The 18,797-nt window shown below is 42.2% G+C and overlaps 1 protein-coding gene across 1 annotated transcript; it reads left to right on the top strand.

Annotated features, from left to right (window-relative positions):
- Positions 1–4,314: 4,314 nt before the first annotated feature.
- LOC109893105 (mitogen-activated protein kinase 1-like) lies at positions 4,315–17,866 on the top strand. The gene is made up of 9 exons (XM_020486156.2): positions 4,315–4,713; positions 6,058–6,240; positions 7,558–7,747; positions 8,266–8,382; positions 8,510–8,624; positions 9,863–9,994; positions 10,837–10,946; positions 13,677–13,805; positions 13,942–17,866. The coding sequence occupies exons 1-8, from the start codon at positions 4,511–4,513 to the stop codon at positions 13,794–13,796; spliced, it is 1,170 nt and encodes a 389-aa protein (XP_020341745.1). The 5' UTR covers positions 4,315–4,510; the 3' UTR covers positions 13,797–13,805; positions 13,942–17,866.
- The last annotated feature ends 931 nt before the right edge of the window (positions 17,867–18,797 follow it).

Raw genomic sequence — 18,797 nt, 5'->3', positions numbered from 1 at the left:
TGTATCAAAGCTGGGACCGAGAGACTGAAAAACAGCTTCTATCTCAAGGCCATCAGACTGTTAAACAGCCATCACTAACATAGAGAGGGTACTGCCAACATACAGACTCAAATCTCTGGCCACTTAAATAAATGGACTTGGAGCATGGAGCATTGGTGTCACGCCCTGGCCTTAGTATTCTGTGTTTTCGTTATTATTTTGGTTAGGCCAGGGTGTGACATGGGGATTTATGTGGTTTGTTTTGTCTGGGGTTGTTTGTAGAGTATGGGATTGTGGTTAGAGTAGTGCTCTAGGTAAGTCTATGGTTGCCTAGAGTGGTTCTCAATCAGAGGCAGGAGTTTATCGTTGTCTCTGATTGGGAACCATATTTAGGCAGCCATATTCTTTAGGTCTCTTGTGGGTGATTGTTCCTGTCTTTGTGGCACCAGATAGGACTGTTTCGGTTTTTTCACGGTTCTTGTTTTGTAGATTGTTGTATTTTCATCTTTATTAAAGATGTACAAAACTAACCACGCTGCATTTTGGTCCGCCTCTATTTCACCAGAAGAAAACCGTTGCAATGTGATGGCCGAATGGTAAAGAACGTCTAGCTGCTTGAGAGCACCCTTACCTGCCAATCTATAAATGATGTCTCCGTAATCTAGCATGGTAGGATGGTCATCTGAATCAGGGTTAGTTTGGCAGCTGGGGTGAAAGAGGAGTGATTACGATAGAGGAAACCGAGTCTAGATTTAACTTTAGCCTGCAGCTTGGATATGTGCTGAGAGAATGACAGTGTACTGTCTAGCCATACTCGCAAATACTTGTATGAGGTGACTACCTCAAGGTCTAAACCCTCAGAAGTAGTATTAACACCTGTGGGAAGAGGGACATTCTTCTTACCAAATCACATGACCTTTGTTTTGGAGGTGTTCAGAACACGGTTAAGGGTATAGAAAGCTTGTTGGACAATAAGAAAGCTTTGTTGTAGAGCATTTAACACAAAATCCGGGGAGGGTCCAGCTGAGTAAAAGACTGTATCATCTGCATATAAATGGGTGAGAGAGCTTCCTACTGCCTGAGCTATGTTGTCGATGTAAATTGAGAAGAGCGTGGGGCCTAGGATCGAGCATCTGGGATAGTCGCATTAGAAGGGGTGGTAGATTAGGAAATGTTGGATGGGCAAGGAGGCATGGCTGAGTCAAATAGGAATTGTGATTTAATGAAGTGGTGATTAAATAGTTCAGCCATGTGCTTCTTGTCAGTAACAACCACATCCTCAACATTAAGGGACATGGGCAGCTGTCAGGAGGGTTTATTCTACAGGTCTTTAACCATTTTCTGGAACTTCTTGCGGTTAGACCCACAGAGAGAGAATTGCTCCTTAAAGTTACTAACTTTGGCCTTCCAGATAGCCTGAGTGGACTTATTTCTCATTTGCCTGAACGATAGCCAGTTTAGGTCACCTAGTAGGACAAATTCAGACTTAGTGTAAGGGGCCAGGGGAGAGCTTAGGCCAGGTAGGATACAAGCCGGTGCTGATGGAGGACAATAGCACCCAGCAACAGTCAGCAAAGAGCTATTTGAAAGTTTAATGCTTAAAACCAGGAAGTGAAATGGTTTGGGGACAGACTTGGTGGAGACAACCGAGCACTGAAAGTGATCCTTGGTAAAGATTGACACTCCCCCACCTTTGGAAGATATGTCTTGCCCGAAAAAGGTGAAGCACAGCTGAGTGAGCATACATTTAAATAATTTGCTTTTTATTTTATTGGGCTGATGATGATGCCTGCATCTTATGTTCAGTCTCAGCGGAGGGAGAGAGCAGCAGACTGTGCTCTCACTACCAAAAAGGGACACCATCTTCCAGATGGCAAAACTCGAGTTGCACCCCATTATTTCTGTCTCATGTTGTTACTCCTATGAACAGAGAAAGTGAAATATTCCTCGATATTAAAAAAGGATCCAAGTCGCTCCTATAGATACACTTCCCTACTAATGTATTACTTCTGCAGGACTTGTTATAGCGCTGAGTGAAAATGGGAAGAACTCGCATTATATGAAATGGTTTCAAAATGGTAACAGTTCGCATAAGCCGGCGCGCAGGGCAGCTGAATCGGGTGCATCTACCACCAACAGCCCAAGACAACAACAACAAAAGGAGCACAAGGCTTTTTTCCCCTCCTTAATATCGAAATTGTCTCATCGCTGCAACTCCCCGACGGGCTGAGGAGAGGTGAAGGTGGAGTCATTATAGTTAAGTTTTTTACAGAAATGTTTGGCGATCGACTAGGAATGCCTTGGAGATTGACCAGTCGGTCACCGGTTAAGGACCACTGCTCTAGACAGTTGAGTGAAATTAAATCTCTTGCTTCTCTCCGTGGGCTAATATTTCTGCGTGGCAGTCCCGTGCGAGCTGCGCCGCATTCTCTGAATCTATCAAATAGCGCACCTCTAACTTTCTACAGTACTAAGGCAATTGGTAAAATCAATCACACTACGAAATGCTACCAAATAAACCACAATTCATTCATAATACTGTGAATATATAGTTTCACAAACATATTGTTGCATTTCTGTTCTGGTTTGTGCAAGATTGTTAAGAATAATATAAAACCAGTCTGCACTGGTAAGAAGAAGAGGAAAGAAGAGGAGAAACACGCAAAAGATAAAAGGTATGCAGCTATGTCATCTCTTTATGAGTATAATATTATGCATGTAATGAAATAGGCTAGTATAACACTTATGTCTGTTAGCCTATGTTGCTATGTTGCTTGCTATGCTATAGGGCGGCAATATAGTTTTCTGTCCAACGAGTTTACATAACATTGGAGATAATTACACACAGTTGCATCATGATAATGTGTGTAGCCTGCAGCAAAAACAATTACAACCTAACTAGCACATTATTGATTTGGTTAATTTTCATTGAGGTGACATCATAAAGGTTTTCTGTGATTGTATTGACTAGGTCCTGAGCTCATTAAGAGGAATTTATTTAACTTAAAATACGTCTATATTATGCTGATATTTTGTATCTTTTGTGATATATTGAGTCTTTTGGGGTGTCTTATGTCTAGAATTAGCCAAGAAGGTTAAATGGTTCATTTGGTTCCTATTCTGTAAGTTTGATAAATTGTGCAAAATGACATGTATATTTAATTGTGCAACAAATGTATTTAGGTAGTCAGACTCATATACTGTATTTCAATGGAAATTCAGGGGCACTTCTGAAATATTTTGGAGCACCCTCTGGCACTGGCCAGGATGAGGAGCCATTACCTCAGCCACACAGGCCTCTTCAGAAATTATCTCAGAGCCTCAGGATGAGGAGCCATCCACTTCCTCAGTCACACAGGTGTCTTCACAAATGTCGCCTGAGCATGAGGATGAAGACCCATTTGCTTCCACTTCTCCCCAGCAAGATTCTTCAGGTGTGTTTGTGCTCACGTGCACGTGTGTGTGTGGGTACACGCACATGTGTTTGTGTGCATCCCGGCAAAGTTTTAAGTTTCCATATTGTAGGTAACAATGAGGATTTTATTATTACTGGGTATGTATAATGTACTTTTTACTCCAGACATTTAACCTGACACCCAAAAGTACTCCTTACATTTTGAATGCTTAGCAGGACAAGAAAATGGTCCAATTCACACTCTTATCAAGACAACACATGTTCATCCCTTCTGCCTCTGATCTGACGGACTCACTAAACACAAATGCATCTGTTGTAAATGATGTCTGAGTGTTGGAGTGTGCCCCTGGCTATGCATACATTTTAAAAACAAGAAAAAGGTGCCATCTGCTTTGCTTAAAAGAAGGAATTAAAAATTATTAATACTTCTACTTTTGATACTTAAGTATATTTTAGAAATCACATTTACTTTTGATGCTTAAGTATATTTAGAACTGTATACTTTTAGACAAGTAGTATTTTATTGGGTGATTTTTACAAATTTCTATTAAGGTATCTATACTTTTCCTCAAGTATGACAATTGGGTACTTTTTCCACCACTGCTGGGTTGAACCATCCCATCTCTAGCACTGAAATGTAGTGCCTTAGACTGCTGTGCCACACTCGATGAATGCAATAATTGGAAGTCGCTCTGGATAAGAGTGTCTGCTAAATTACTCAAATGTAAATTGTGTGGTAAAAATAAATTAAACATGTCCTGGGTGTGGGGAAAATAAAGTTTGTTATCACAATCAACATCACATTGGATCACTTTTATTTGGGTTCAGTTTTAATTTTTCTATTCAGCCTGCCATCCAGATGGTGGCAGTATCGCGTCACAGTTGGGATGTCAAACGCTTCTGAAAGTCCAAAGCAAAGAAGACTACGAAGAAGAACTAGAAACGAATCCATTTACACACTCTGGAGGGGGGCCCTGAACGACTCGTCTTCATCCGTCAACGAAACGAACCAAGGAAATATTTTTTAACCTTTCTATCAACCTGAAGTCAATTTTTGAGTTGCGCTAGGCCCCCTCCCAAATATTGACTGAAAATAGTAGATTTATAGATTGAATCATGGCGGATTCGAGCAACAGTGCTGCGGCGGCTGGAGCCACAGGCTCGAATACTGGTGCCGCCGGGGCTGTTGCGCCCGAGGGAGCGACTGGAGCTGCGGGGATAAAGCCCGTGTTGGAGGTGGTAAAGGGGCAGAACTTTGACGTTGGCCCCCGCTATGTCAACCTTTCGTACATCGGGGAAGGGGCCTATGGAATGGTTTGGTAAGAGAAAATACACGATGTTCGCCGTAAAAACGTTGACTTCAGTATAAAAAACAATCCAACTAAGCTTCGTCTGAAGGCGTTGGCGAGCTCACTGCCTCCTCATCGCCTATTAATTGACATAATAACAACCATCTGGCTGTAAACGCACAATTCTGCGCATACCCTTGTGTATTCAATTGCACTTAACGTTACCACTGGTAGTGATAAACTATTTCTACCTTACTTAACTGGCTAGTTAGCAACAGATCGCCAGCGTTTGGCTCACTTTGCTAGCTACATTAGTTAGGTTAGTAGGTAATTCGCTACTGGCTAGCTACGCATTGTGGTTTTAGTATGTCCTGATGCCCACCTAGTGTATCCCAGTAATGTTCACAATAGCATAAAATGAAAAATCTAGTTTATACGTCATTTTGTAGCAAACAGCGCTAGCTATCTAGCTAGTTTGCAAACTAACTAGCTATATTATAACCGCAGCTCAGGCTAACTTGCTAGCTAACAACGTTATCTTACAATTAGCCACCTAACTAGCTAAGTCGCTAATAGGCGTGGTTATTATGAGGCTGCCAAATTCTTTTTCAATACAGGAAGTGGGAGGAAGTGATTGCGCAGGTCTTTGTAATCTTGATACAGTATAAACAGTTGTTCGTTCACACCGCGTGAGTCGTTTTTTGATGGGCCAACTGTTACTAGCTAGTTAGTTACCGGTAGCTAACTAAATAGTTCGTTGGTTAGTTAATCACTGACGATACCACTTGTTTTCTTGTAGAAAATGTCTCGCGAGGTTTTCTGGGCAATGTTGCACCGTGCACCGTGCACAAGGTGCGCGTGAGAATTGTTTACGCAAGATCAAAGATTGCGTTTTGCTCGATTGCAGATGTTTTCATTGATCCTTTTATGGTAAAGGAAATCACACTTCACAGCTCCAGCTATATGCAGTATCAACAGTTTATTTACCACCTACCAGAGGTAGATAAACTGATACTGCATGTCATGTCAGCTAAGCAAGTTTTGCCTTGCATGTCATGGCAAGCACTTCTTGCCTTATCCAAGTTATGGTCTATAGACGGAATATTTATTTTAACTTGTACATTTCCTTGACCGTTATATTTGCTAAGTTGTTAAATATAGCCAAACTTCAATATTTCAATATGAGCCCCTCTTCTGCAATGGTTCCTCTTAGTTAGTTGTCTCATTGTGCTCATGCTCAGTTGTCACTATTATCAAGAACTGCCGTGTCATGCAATGTGCTGGGCTTATTGTGTTGATTGTAACTGGAGCCCTCTCTTGCCCATCACTCTCTACCCCCCCCCCCCCATCATATCTCTCCTCCACCCCACCCAGCTCGGCCCATGACGGCATGACGGATTCTCGCGTGGCCATTAAGAAGATCAGTCCGTTTGAGCACCAGACGTACTGTCAGCGCACCCTGAGGGAGATCAAGATCCTGCTGCGGTTCCGCCATGAGAACATCATCGGCATCAACGACATCCTGAGGGCCCGCCGCATCGAGTGCATGAGAGACGTGTATTCTTTCACCCAGAAAGGGAAGGGAAAGGGGGGATACCTAGTCAGTTGTACATCTGAATGCATTCAACTGAAATGCGTCTTCTGCATTTAACCCAACCCATCTGAATCAGAGGCAAATGGTGAAACTGGCTGGCTCACTGTGCGTGATCTCTGCACATTATTAGTGGTGTGGTCGGCTAAATACAACAGAATAGACCTAATTAAAATAATAGTGATCTAGGAAACCGAAATATGCTGGGTAGAGCATGCCCAGATCTCAACAGTACCCTGATCAAAATTGGACTGGGAGAGAAGGCCAACGCTCATTTATAAAAAAATTTTTTACATCCTTTCCACTCACTGCAAAATTATGCAAGCATATGGCTCCACTCAGCTCATGCTCTGGTGTGGTATTAAAAATATATTCTGCTTGTCTCTAGTCATGTAAAATGACTTGCATGAAATGGGTTTATCAAAGGCATTTTTTTCTCAGACTCGCAAATACCATCATAGATTTATGCAATGCATTTATTATAAAGTGGGTATTTTCACCCCTGCCCTTGTCCTGCGGTGGTCTGCGAACCCACAACCAGCAGCACTGCGCATCAAAATTGCTATGTTGCTATGTAATGCTTACAAAACAAAAAACGATTTCAAAAACGGCATATCTACGGCTCTGGTCTGTCTTAGGAGTGAGGGTAAACGTTATGCATATCCTCTGCTATCCACTTTGTTTAATTATTATTTTGTGTATAGGGGAGGGCCACTTTTTGTAAGTGTTCAGGGGGGGTCGGGTGCAAATATATTTTACTGAAGGGGGGGGGGGGCATCCATTTTAATTTCAGAGGTCTGATTTTCTCCAAGTATCCCTCATTATAAATAACGTACAGTCCCTAAATGTTTTGCATGAGTGCAGTATTTCCTTGTTCCTAGGTTGATACAACGTTATAATTCCATGCCATGGAAAATAAACAAATTCATTGGACCTGCGCCGAAGTAAATGTTAGCAATGGGGGATGGGATACGCGATATTACAATGGGTGTGTGAAGGCCTTTATGCTTTCTAAAACTAAAAAGAAATTCACACTTAATACATGGAATTGGTTACGGTCATGTTCAAATGGATATGTGGTTGGCCCGTAGTGCCCGTAACTGTCATATGCCTCCTCGTCCTTTTTTGTCCCTTTGATTGGCACCCCCTGCTGGTTCCCAGCTGTATAGTGCTGAACCTCATGGAGACAGACCTTTACAAGCTTAGATCTAACAGAATTACATGGGTTAGGATCATGATTTGGTCCCTCTGTTTGTTAGGCTCCTTAGCCTCTTGTTTCCCAGCTACATAGTGCAGGACCTGATGGAGACAGACTTGTACAAGCTCCTGAAGACTCAGATGTTGAGCAACGACCATACCTGCTACTTCCTGTACCAGATCCTGAGAGGCCTGAAGTACATCCACTCTGCCAATGTGCTGCACCGTGACCTCAAGCCCTCTAACCTGCTCATCAACACCACCTGTGACCTCAAGGTAATATTAACCAGAATACTACTACTAACGCTATATCTATAATACTGCTAACCCCAACACAATAACTCCAGTACTACTTACTCCAACAGTGACCTCAAGGCACAGTTAGCTACCCCCTATCCGTCAATCTAAGATCAGGGTCAATATTTATAAAGGGTTTCAGAGTACAAGTGCTGTTCTATGGTCAGTTTTGCCTTGTCAATTAATGGACAGGGGGCACCTGATCCTAGATCAGCACTTTTTCTCTGAGACACTTATGAATACGCCCATGGTTACACTAGCTATCACCCAATCATAACCACAAGGGAGTGGGGAAATCTAACCGTGGACCAATGGGTAGGATCCATTGTGTGAAGATAATGATCTACTCAATAACCAGAAGAGGGCTTAGTGGGGATTTGCTGGTGTGAACAGGGCCGTATTTATTCAACTGATTCTATTGCAGAACGTTTCTTAAGTGAAGGCATTTTGTATGTTTCTGCATGCTTCTCTGTATTTTAACGACCCTCCTCTGTCAGATCTGTGACTTTGGGCTGGCACGGATAGCTGATCCAGAGCATGACCACACAGGCTTCCTGACAGAGTACGTGGCTACGCGCTGGTACAGGGCCCCCGAGATCATGCTCAACTCCAAGGTGTGTGTGGACTGTGCATTGATTCCATGTCTGTGGACCATGTTTTCTCTGTCAGGCCTACTCCTAGTTCTTTGATAGTACAAACACATGAATTCACATTCACACTATCTCTGTGTGTGTTGTTCAGGGCTACTCCAAGTCCATTGATATCTGGTCAGTGGGCTGCATCCTGGCTGAGATGCTGTCCAACAGGCCCATCTTCCCTGGGAAGCATTACCTGGACCAGCTCAACCACATACTGGGTGAGAGAGACATGTTGTGACCCAAATGGCAGCCTAATCCCTAGCTAGTGCACTTCTTTTGACCAGAGCCTTATGGGTTGCTGTATGCTCTTTTCCGAAATACCTTTTGGAAATATCCTTGACTTCTGTCTGTGAGAAGGGTGGACTTACCTGAACTGGTTATAAACACTGAACAAAAATATCAACTCCACATGCAACAATTTCAAAGATTCTGAGTTAACTTTCATATATTGAAATCAGTCATTTGAAATACACTCATTAGGCCCTAATCTATGGATTTCACATGACTGGGAATACAGATATGCATCTGTTGATACCTTACAAAAAAGTTAGGGGCATGGATCAGAAAACCAGTCAGTATCTGGTGTGATCACTGTTTGACTCATGCAGTGTGACATCTCCTTTGCATAAAGTTGATAAGGCTGTTGATTGTGGCCTGTGGAATATTGTCCCACTGCTCTTCAATGGCTGTGCGAAGTTGCTGGATATTGGCAGGAACTGGAACACGCTGTGAGTATCCCTAACATGCTCAGTGGGTGACATGTCTGGTGAGTGTGCAGGCCATGGAAGAGCTGGGATATTTTCAGCTTGTGTTCGTTGTGTGTAGCTTATGCCTGCCCATACCATAACCCCACCGCCTCCATGGAGCACTCTGTTGACATCCGCAAACCGCTGGCACACACGACTCCATAGACTCTGTGTCTGTCGTCAGCCCGGTACAGTTGAAAACGGGATTCATCGGTGAAGAGCACACTTCTCCAGTGTGCCAGGAGCCATCAAAGTCAAAGTCAGGTCAAGACCCTAGTGATGACGCTTGATGACCTTCCCTGAGAAGGTTTCTGACAGTTTGTGCAGAAATTCTTTGGTTGTGCAAACCCATAGTTTCATCGGGTGGTTGGTTTCAGACAATCCTGCAGGTGAGGAAGTCGAATTTGAATATCCTGGGCTGGCATGGTTCCACATGGTCTGCGGTTGTGAGGCCGGTTGGACGTACTGTCAAATTCTCTAAAACGACACGGTAGAGAAATTAACATTAAATTCTCCAGCAACAGCTCTAATGCACATTCCTGCAGTCAGCATGCCAATTGCACGTTCCCTCAACATGAGACATCTGTGGCATTGTGTTGTGTGACCAAACGTCACATCTTTAGTTTCCATTTTCAAAGCATTTCAACTGTTTGCTACATTGTGTCCTACTGAACAGGACCCAGGTGTAAAGTGTGTGATTGGTTGTGCAGGCATCCTTGGCTCTCCCACTCCGGATGACCTGAACTGCATCATCAACATGAAGGCCAGGAACTACCTGCAGTCTCTGCCTGAGAAACCCAAGATCCCTTGGAACAAGCTGTTCCCCAAGGCGGACAGCAAGGGTAGAACACACACACATTATTACATTACATTATAGTAATTTATCTTACCCAGAGTGACTTAGTGCATTCATCTTAGGGTCACTAGGTAAGACTGTCATAGTAAGTAAAACTGTTCCTCAATAATGCAACAATCAGCAAAGTCAGTGTAATGTTTAGTGCAAGAAAGGCAAGTAAAACAGCATTGTAAAAAAAGAAATTCACACATGCATTTACACACACATTCACATGTTAACACACACACATTGCAGACATTCAGATTTCAAATACATTTGCAAGCATTACCATGCATACACACCCTCACACTTTCCCTTTTCCCAGCTTCACTAGCGGTCCCTGTTCTCCAACTCAGGTGTGAGCTTTGGTTCACCAAGTAGACTTCAACCTAGTTAAAATGGTCATATTAGGTGTCTCCTTCCCTTTCATGTGGGATTGTGGTATTTATGGGTAATCCATTGATTTTGGAAAGAACTATCTGTTTAAAGGTCATGAACAGTAAAAATCATGCTTTTCATGAGTTGCTTTGTGTGTCACAAAATTAGCTTGAGATTATTTTACTGTGACACTGCTCACTGCATCCACGTTGATTGACGTAAGTGTTTCAAAGACCTGTCAGTCAAGGTGAATTCATGAATGTAAGCTCCCCACTCACTCAGCCTGTCTTTTCAAACTTCCTGGTAGTTAGCCATGAGAGGGGGAAGTTGAATTTTTCTCAAATGTTGAGTATTTCTATCCAAAACAAATATAGGTGTTATTTTAGTAACTCAAAGGGCCTTTACATGGGAATCAGAATGACTGTTCGAGACATTTTAACAACACCCCGTCTCTCCCTCTCCTCCCTCCAGCTCTGGACCTGCTGGGCCGCATGTTGACCTTTAACCCTATCAAGCGCATCACGGTAGAGGAGGCCCTGGCTCATCCCTATCTGGAGCAGTACTACGACCCCACTGATGAGGTATGACTGCAGCAGCCCGCCCTCACATACTCTGGTGCCCTGTCCAGAAACTATCTTAAGTCCCTTTTCACATGAAATTCTTTACCCTGGTTCGGTTTCCTGAAGCATTTGAGACTACAACAAAATATGTTTTTTGCTTTCACAACACCTAAAAAATAGACCACATTTTACATGACTGGGCACAGTGTGCAGTTTTACTAGGCTTACTGATAGGCGTGTGACAGTTCACAAAACCCACACTAGCACGGTACTTCTCATATCCCACTCTGGGCTAATGTGATGGACTGTCACTGCTAGGGAACTCTCTAACCCTGGCAGTCCGTCCATATAGTATGTAGGAAGTGCATTGGATAATTCATTGACAACTTCGACTTCAGCTTGCTTATATAGAGTGGGTATTACTTGTTTGCTGAAATGGGTGCGAGAGGGTGAAGTTTATAATGTGGCGCAAGCATGTTCAAAAGGTGCTGAAAACACCCTATTCTTCTCAACCACTGAGAATGGACTCATATCCGTGGCTGTAAACATACCTGTCGCTCTTGTCATGTCTTTGGCCCGGTCAGAATCAGCTACGAAGGGCTGTTTGAATGCAGAGGGGAGACCAAGGTGTTTATTTAATTAATTTTCTTATTTTTTCGTTTCCGTATTGCTCCAGTGGTAGGAATACTGGGGTGATATCGGTCTGTCAAAATCAAATCAAATTTTATTGGTGTCATACACATTTAGCAGATGTTATTGCAGGTGTTAAATGCTTGTGTTTCTAGCTCCAACAGTGCAGTAATATCTAACAGTTTACAACGATACACACGTCTAAAAGTAAAATTATGGAATTTAGAAATATTAGGACGAGCAATGTCGGAGTCCAGAGTGTATATGTATGTGATGGTATGTATTGACGTTATGGGCAGTGTGGGTAGAATATTTAGTATATTTGTAGAATACATAGGATAAACGTGTGTGTGTGTGTGTTACAGCAATAAGTAGGATGGCATTACCTAGAATACAGTATATACATATGAAATGAGTAAAACAGTATCCAAACATTATTAAAGTGACCAGTGATTCCATGTCTGTACACGGTGCAGCAGCCTCCAAGGTGCAGGGTTGAGTAACCATGGTAGCCGGCTAGTTACAGTGGCTTAGTACAAGGCGTGGATCCAGTCCGACAGGATGCTCTCAATGCTGCATCTGTAAAAGTTTTGTTAAGGTCTTAGGGGCCAAGCCAAATTTCTTCAGCCTCCTGATGTTGAGCGCCGTCTTCACCACACTGTTTGAGGTGTTGGCAGCTGCATAGGCTATTGTATTTGAGCAGTGGCAACATACTCAGTCCATTGCTGTTATAATTGACTGGGAAGCCAACATTTTCCCCAACTGGAGATTTTAAACGATGTAGAATCCTCCTGGTTTTATCGACCCCACCACTCGCCATTATACAAAATTAGGTCCCAGCTGCGCATCACAAAAAGGACAGTTTGAAATGCACCAGTTGAGATTTTATTTTTGATTACAATGTTCACATAGGATCTAGTTGTTTCAACGGAATAGCTTGAAATGTTTTTGTTTTTTTTCAGCTCAGATTTACTGGAGACATACAACGTAACGTAGGCATAGCCTATAGGCCTAGTGTTTATTTTCTTTAATTTATTTATTCGTGTTCTCAGTGCGGACCGAACCAAGGTCCCTGTACTGAACGGTTCGGTACGAATATGTGTACCGTTACACCGGTAGCTACTGATATTCCCTAGGGTTGTTAGTTTGACACAGAAGAAGACGCATCAGTTGTCACACAATTAGATTTTCAGGAGGTAGAAAGTCCAAACAAATGTGAATCGCCAAGTCTTAACGTTTGAAACGATTTTCTGACCAGTGCATGCTGCATTTTTGGATCAGTTTGGGGTCCGTGGACCGATGCAGTTGTATCTTAAACATTTGAATCGGGGACTGATGCGTATCGGTGTGCGGATCAGGGTGCCAAACGCTCCAGGATCATATGTGAAAGGTGTTAGGAGTTGTTGTATACTGTTATTACACTGAACAAAAAATATAAATGCAACAATTTCAATGACTTCAACGAGTTACAGTTCGTATAAGGAAATCAGCCAAATGATTAATGTATTAGGCCCTGATCTATGGATTTCACATGACTGGGCAGGACATAGGCCCGCCCACTGGGGAACCAGTCCCAGCCAATCAAAATGATTTTTTCTCCCCGCAATAGTGCGTTATTACAGACAGAAATACTCCTCAGTTTCATCAGCTGTCCGGGTGGCTGCTCTGACAATCCTGCAGGGGTTCTGGGCCGGTGTGGTCTGCAGTTGAGGCCAGTTGGACGTACTGCCAAATTCTCTAAAACTGCAGAGGTGTCTTATGGTAGAGAAATGAACATTAAATTCTCTGTCAACAGCTCTGGCGGACATTCCTGCAGTCAGCATGCCAATTGCATGCTCCCTCAACTTGAGACATCTGTGGCATTGTGTGACACAACTGCACATTTTATAGGGGCCTTTTATTGTCCCCAGCACAAGGTGCTCCTGTGTAATGATCATGCTGTGTAATCAGCTTCTTAATATGCCACACCTGTCAGGTGGGTGGTTTATCTCGGCAAAGGAGAAATGCTCACTAATAGGGATGTCAACATTTGAAAGAAATAAGCTTTTTGTGAGTATGAAAAATTCTGAGATCTTTCATTTCAGGTCATAGTATTTTCATTGTGTTTGTTTGTGTGTGTAGCCTGTAGCAGAGGAGCCGTTCACCTTCACCATGGAGCTGGATGACCTGCCTAAGGAGAAGCTGAAGGAGCTCATCTTTGAGGAGACGTTCCGCTTCCAGGCCACCTACCAGGGCTCCTGAGATATAGAGGTACACACGCATACATACACTCACATCACTCCATAACGATTACTAGAGCTTTGAAAAAGATAGGTGGGCATTCTGCGACACTTTTAGATGTGATTTTTGTCTTGTCATTTTCATCTCCTGTTCATATCTGTTTCAGCTTTGAAGACGAGTGACAAAGCCACACGGAGACTCCAAACGACAAGATACAAAACAAAAAAAATACATATATACAGCATACAACAAAAAAAAAGGACCAGAAACATGTACATTTTAAAGTTTTTTTAAAATTTCTTTCGCGGGGAAGCTGTTTTTTTGGTGGAGGGGACTGTTGTCTACTTAAAGGAAAGTTTCACCCATTCTGAATGTTATTGTTTTTGTGCATCTCAGCAATGTTCTATTGATTCCTGAGGGGTTTTTTTCATGGTTTTTTTCATGTGTATCTGAGTTATTGCCATTCAAACAGGCAGAAATTTGGATGGTGTGTGGTAGCATTGCGATGAAGTCGCTCTCACTACACTGGAAGTTAATAGGAATTCGACTTTTAGATCGCAAAAACGTCTTATCATACATGTCATATTTCTCTCGAATGAGCCATTGATCATATTTTTTGCGATATTCCTACCTTGAGAAATATGTAATTAAACAGAGGGTCCCACCACATTTCTCCTATTTGTCTGCCTCTTTAGTCCATGGTGCATTTCATGGTGCTATTGCTTATGTCATACTAGGTTAAACATGGTGAGAGTGCCATTTTACAACTAACTATTTCACATGCTGATATTGACTCTGGCATTATTGTGTAGCTAGCTTGCCAGCCTATCCACAGAGAGAGCATTGTATTGTGGATTTTGTTGTCGATTTGAGCTGCAACAGATTTCCCACAAGATTTTCACATGTTGCTACCAACCTTATTATAACAAAATTTTAAAATGTGTTCACAAAAAATATTGTTCTCACATTTAGTGTTATTTAACACTGTAAATTGTAGAAATTAATGGTTTTGGGTGGATATTTCCTTTAAGTACTTCTGCGCTCATTTTAACCACCATCAAGGAGACTCTTCCCTCTTTCTCTTTTACTGCTTTCTGCACGGAGTGTACTGTTTAAAAAGCAAGAACTTAATCTGACCAACTACCACTCTCGTCCCTGTGAGCCCTTTCTCTTTTTTCCCTCTCAGTAAATCGGTGTTCTTTCCATCTCTTTCTCACTAGTCACAGTATGTGTTACTGTATTAACCTAAACTGTCTGTCTTGCTCCATGGAATTATTGTTTGAGAAAAAAAAAAGAGAAAGAAAAGATAGACTGGTGCAAGTTAGATGTGTACATATAAATGGTTTTGTTTGAGTGATCTCGTGGAGGTTTGGTTTGTACGCCGTTATTTGAATGTTTTATGAACAGTCAGGAGTCGTATTTGTATGTTTTGAAGTTTATATTTGAGAGAATTGTTTTGTTTTTTTGGAACATTGATTTCTAGACATTCTTTACTTGATAAACAAACATTCTATGTTTTAACGGCATGTTGGTGGTTTTATATATTTTTTTCTTTTGTTTAGAAATATGTATGTTGTTAATCTAAATGAACACGCATTCATTATTGAAGTGTACCAAAGTGGCAAAGGTAGAGTGGGATGGAGGAATGGAGAGATGAGGAATGGCTTGAATCGTCTTTGTACTGTAACCCACAGCTGGTTTATCTCCATCCTCACTTATTCAAAGAGGACGTCAGAGTTTTCAGATAGAAATACATGGCCTAGAACAGGCATGATTACCCCACATCTTAGAAATTCTGACGTGATTCCCTATTCTCTGTGCTAGTCTCTGACTCACTAACACCGATCAGCGACATGCCACAGACCCTCACCGGTCCTTAAATGGGAGGTTAAGGAAAAACGGCAATCTTTTTTTGAAGAGGGGTGCCTATAGTATGTTTCTCTTCTCCCAAAACAAATCTGCCACCATATTAGAAAATTCAAATTTCTCCTGTCTGCCAATTTGCCATTCCCCCCTCTCTCCTCCCTTCATGTGTCTAGTATTGTTTCGGGGAGGACAGTGATTTGTAAATACTCTATTTAGTTGTGGAGGGTGGCAGGCAGAATCAGCAGATATAGGACTGATATTTACTTTACGCTTGTGTTAAACTGATAATGGTTGCCACGGTTACGGTGTATATGTAATTAGTGGCTGATTTTTGCTCTTTGTTTCCTTCTAATGTGCAGTGTTTCATGGTGGGCTTCGCTCAGAGCTTAACGCATTGCTGTCACATTTTCCACTCACATCTAACAGTGGACCGCTTCATTTTACCGTAGCACATCCTTAGCCCCTCAGAAGCTATAAGCCTCTATTCATGGTCGAAGTGGCCCTACTTAAAGATCTGGGATCAGTTTAGCCTCCTAATCCTTATGTTTGGCCATTAGAGGAGGCGGAGAGTAAGTATGAGTCCAGGGCTGTGTTCAGGAAGTTTTTACGTCCTGGAACGTTCAATTGAACTGACACTGCTGTTGGGGAACGCTATCAGCATGGCTAATGCCCTTTAAAAACGCTGTCAGTTATGAGCAAACGTGCCTGTCCAGGAATATTTTTGGTAAACGTGTCAGTCAGTACAAACCGTTGCGCAACGTAGCAAATGTTAAAGCGAACTGAACGCACCTCTGATCGATCAGTGGATATGGGCAGTATCATCCATTCCACACACCCCAATTACCAGCCATGCTTTACTCAAAGGGCTTTCTCCCTCAGGTCCCACCCACCACCCTTTTATCTCGCTTCTGATTGGCCGAGACCTACCAAACCACATCCCAGGTTGGCTGCCATTTGCTTACTCATTTCTTTTACTCTTATTTCCTGCTATAAATTGTTTTTGTTTCCTCCCCCCTCCCTCAATGATTACTGTTCCATCCCCAATCATGGCTAGAAATGAAAGCAGATCTGATTTTAAAGTGGAGGAGCATTGCTTGAGTGACATCTGTCAGTTATGTTGGGGGAAGAGGTTTACTTGAGTCATTCGTGTTTCTCAATCAGCGCACCAGCACTTTGCCACGCTAACCAAACTTTTCCCCCTTCTGTTTTTTATTTTATTTTTTTCAGCTGTTTTAGTCTTAAGTCAAGACATCAGCCTACTCTTTTGCGCTTACTTCAATTTGTTCTCTTTCCTCCCTCTTTAATCTGCTTGCTTTTCTGGGCAGATTTTTCATGGAAGCTCACTGGAGCCGTCACACTTTTTGAGTGTGTGCGTGTCAAGTGTCTTAACACACATTTGCAGTGGACCACCCTGGTCCGTGCTGTTTCATTGTGTGTGTGTCTGTATAGTCTGTGGTTGACAGCAGACACTACTCCAATCGGCAGTATGTATGTGTTCCTCTGCGTCTGTGTGTTTATCTTTTTGAAACGCACTCCAGAGGCTTTCCCGTTATTTCTATCTGCATGTTTGGATACTTGTGACTGTCTGTGGTTCTCTGACCAAAAGCTGCTTAACTATCCCCCCCAAACCCTTTTTACCCCCCACACACACACACACACACACACACACACACCAGCGACAGACCCAACTGACCGCCAGTCTCAACGGAGAACAATGCGAATGAACCAACGGGACCATGTTTTGCAATACGCAATCATTCACTTTTTCACAGACACACGCATACACATATCCTTGCACACAAAACACACCACATATGCACACACGCACACAATACATGAAGAAAAAAATGCATAGTCAGGCCAGTTTCTAAATAATGTCCTTTTTAAATGGCTGTTCTTTATTATTGCTATCGTTGTTAGTGGTGGTCTTTTTTTTTCACATAAGGGAGTTGTATCTATTTTTTTGTTGGTATAATTTTTTTTATTTCTCTTTTTGTTTCTCTTATGGGTGTGCTATAACTGGCAGTGTTCACTCTTTATGGAACCTATTTTTTTCCCCCATTATTATTTTGAATGAAGATGATATGCCATATGAGTAGGTTGTCAGAGAGATGAGCTATTGAGGGTTATCGTCTATGTATATTCTATGGGTATTATGAATTAAACAATTAACAAAGAAACAAAATTATATACATATAATAAATAAAATTCCTGATACTGGTAAACTGTGTTTGTTGATTTTCTTGATGTCTTGTGGTCTGTCCTTCTTCGTGGTACTGAATGGCAGTGTGGACAGCGTTATAGAAACATCTTAGGATGATAGTGAATTTACCGGTAATATTAGCTGTTTAATGTGTCACAACATGCTTATAAGCGTCATCTCCCTCCAGTTCTCCTGTTCCCAGCCAAGTTGTATGTCCTGTTGGACAACAATTCCTACTCGTTTTCCTCCTTGGCATGTCTCTGCATGGGTTCAATGTTCTCCCACAGGGCTGAGCCTCTTTACTTCAAGGGTTTGGGAATAGGTAAAGCAAGACTTGAGTTTAATAGCTAATGCAGGATTGAGTGACCGACCTGCATTTTGATATACTGGTTGGTTGCAAAGGGCACCAGACTGACTTACATCTTTTTTTATAGCACCTGCTTCAACTGGACCTTGGATTGTGTGTGGCCATGTCAGTTGAGGAAGGAATGCTTTACTGGGGAGTGGAAAGATTCTTTCTCTGGCATACAGGCTATTCTGTTGCTTCTCTCTGATTTATCTAGTTCAGTCACTTGTTTGCTACCTTTCAGCATTTTCTATTGATGTAAACAACGCTGTGGTATACAGTATTCTGCTGAAGTTGCATGCCTGCTTGTGAAAGTGCATTTACATAGCTTTTGACATCTATTCTTTGTTAAGTACGCCGTCTGTGTGTGTGCGCCTGTGTCTGATAATGAGTTTACATACACATCCTTTGTTAAATAAAAGGTGCCTGACGGCATCGAAACCTGCCATGTAGCAATGCTTGCTCTCACACCCTTTACCAGCCTATACTGTTAGCTCTCATCTGTTGCTTGAGGTAGCACCCATTCTGTTATCATTACATTCAAATTCCCACCCATAAATGCATGTTATTTGAGGTTTGCTTTTAGTGCATTTTATAGCCGCACTTC

Source organism: Oncorhynchus kisutch, linkage group LG6 (genome assembly GCF_002021735.2).
Source record: "Oncorhynchus kisutch isolate 150728-3 linkage group LG6, Okis_V2, whole genome shotgun sequence".
In the NCBI taxonomy this organism is placed as follows: domain Eukaryota; kingdom Metazoa; phylum Chordata; class Actinopteri; order Salmoniformes; family Salmonidae; genus Oncorhynchus; species Oncorhynchus kisutch.
This window is presented reverse-complemented; position numbering and strand designations above follow the sequence as displayed.

Bases quoted from the DNA above. Each gene is read 5' to 3' on its own strand.
- LOC109893105 (XM_020486156.2), top strand. From the start codon at position 4,511: ATGGCGGATTCGAGCAACAGTGCTGCGGCGGCTGGAGCCACAGGCTCG. The intron at 4,714-6,057 runs GTAAGAGAAAAT...CACCCCACCCAG, and splicing joins GGGGCCTATGGAATGGTTTG to CTCGGCCCATGACGGCATGA. The intron at 7,748-8,265 runs GTAATATTAACC...CTCCTCTGTCAG, and splicing joins ACACCACCTGTGACCTCAAG to ATCTGTGACTTTGGGCTGGC.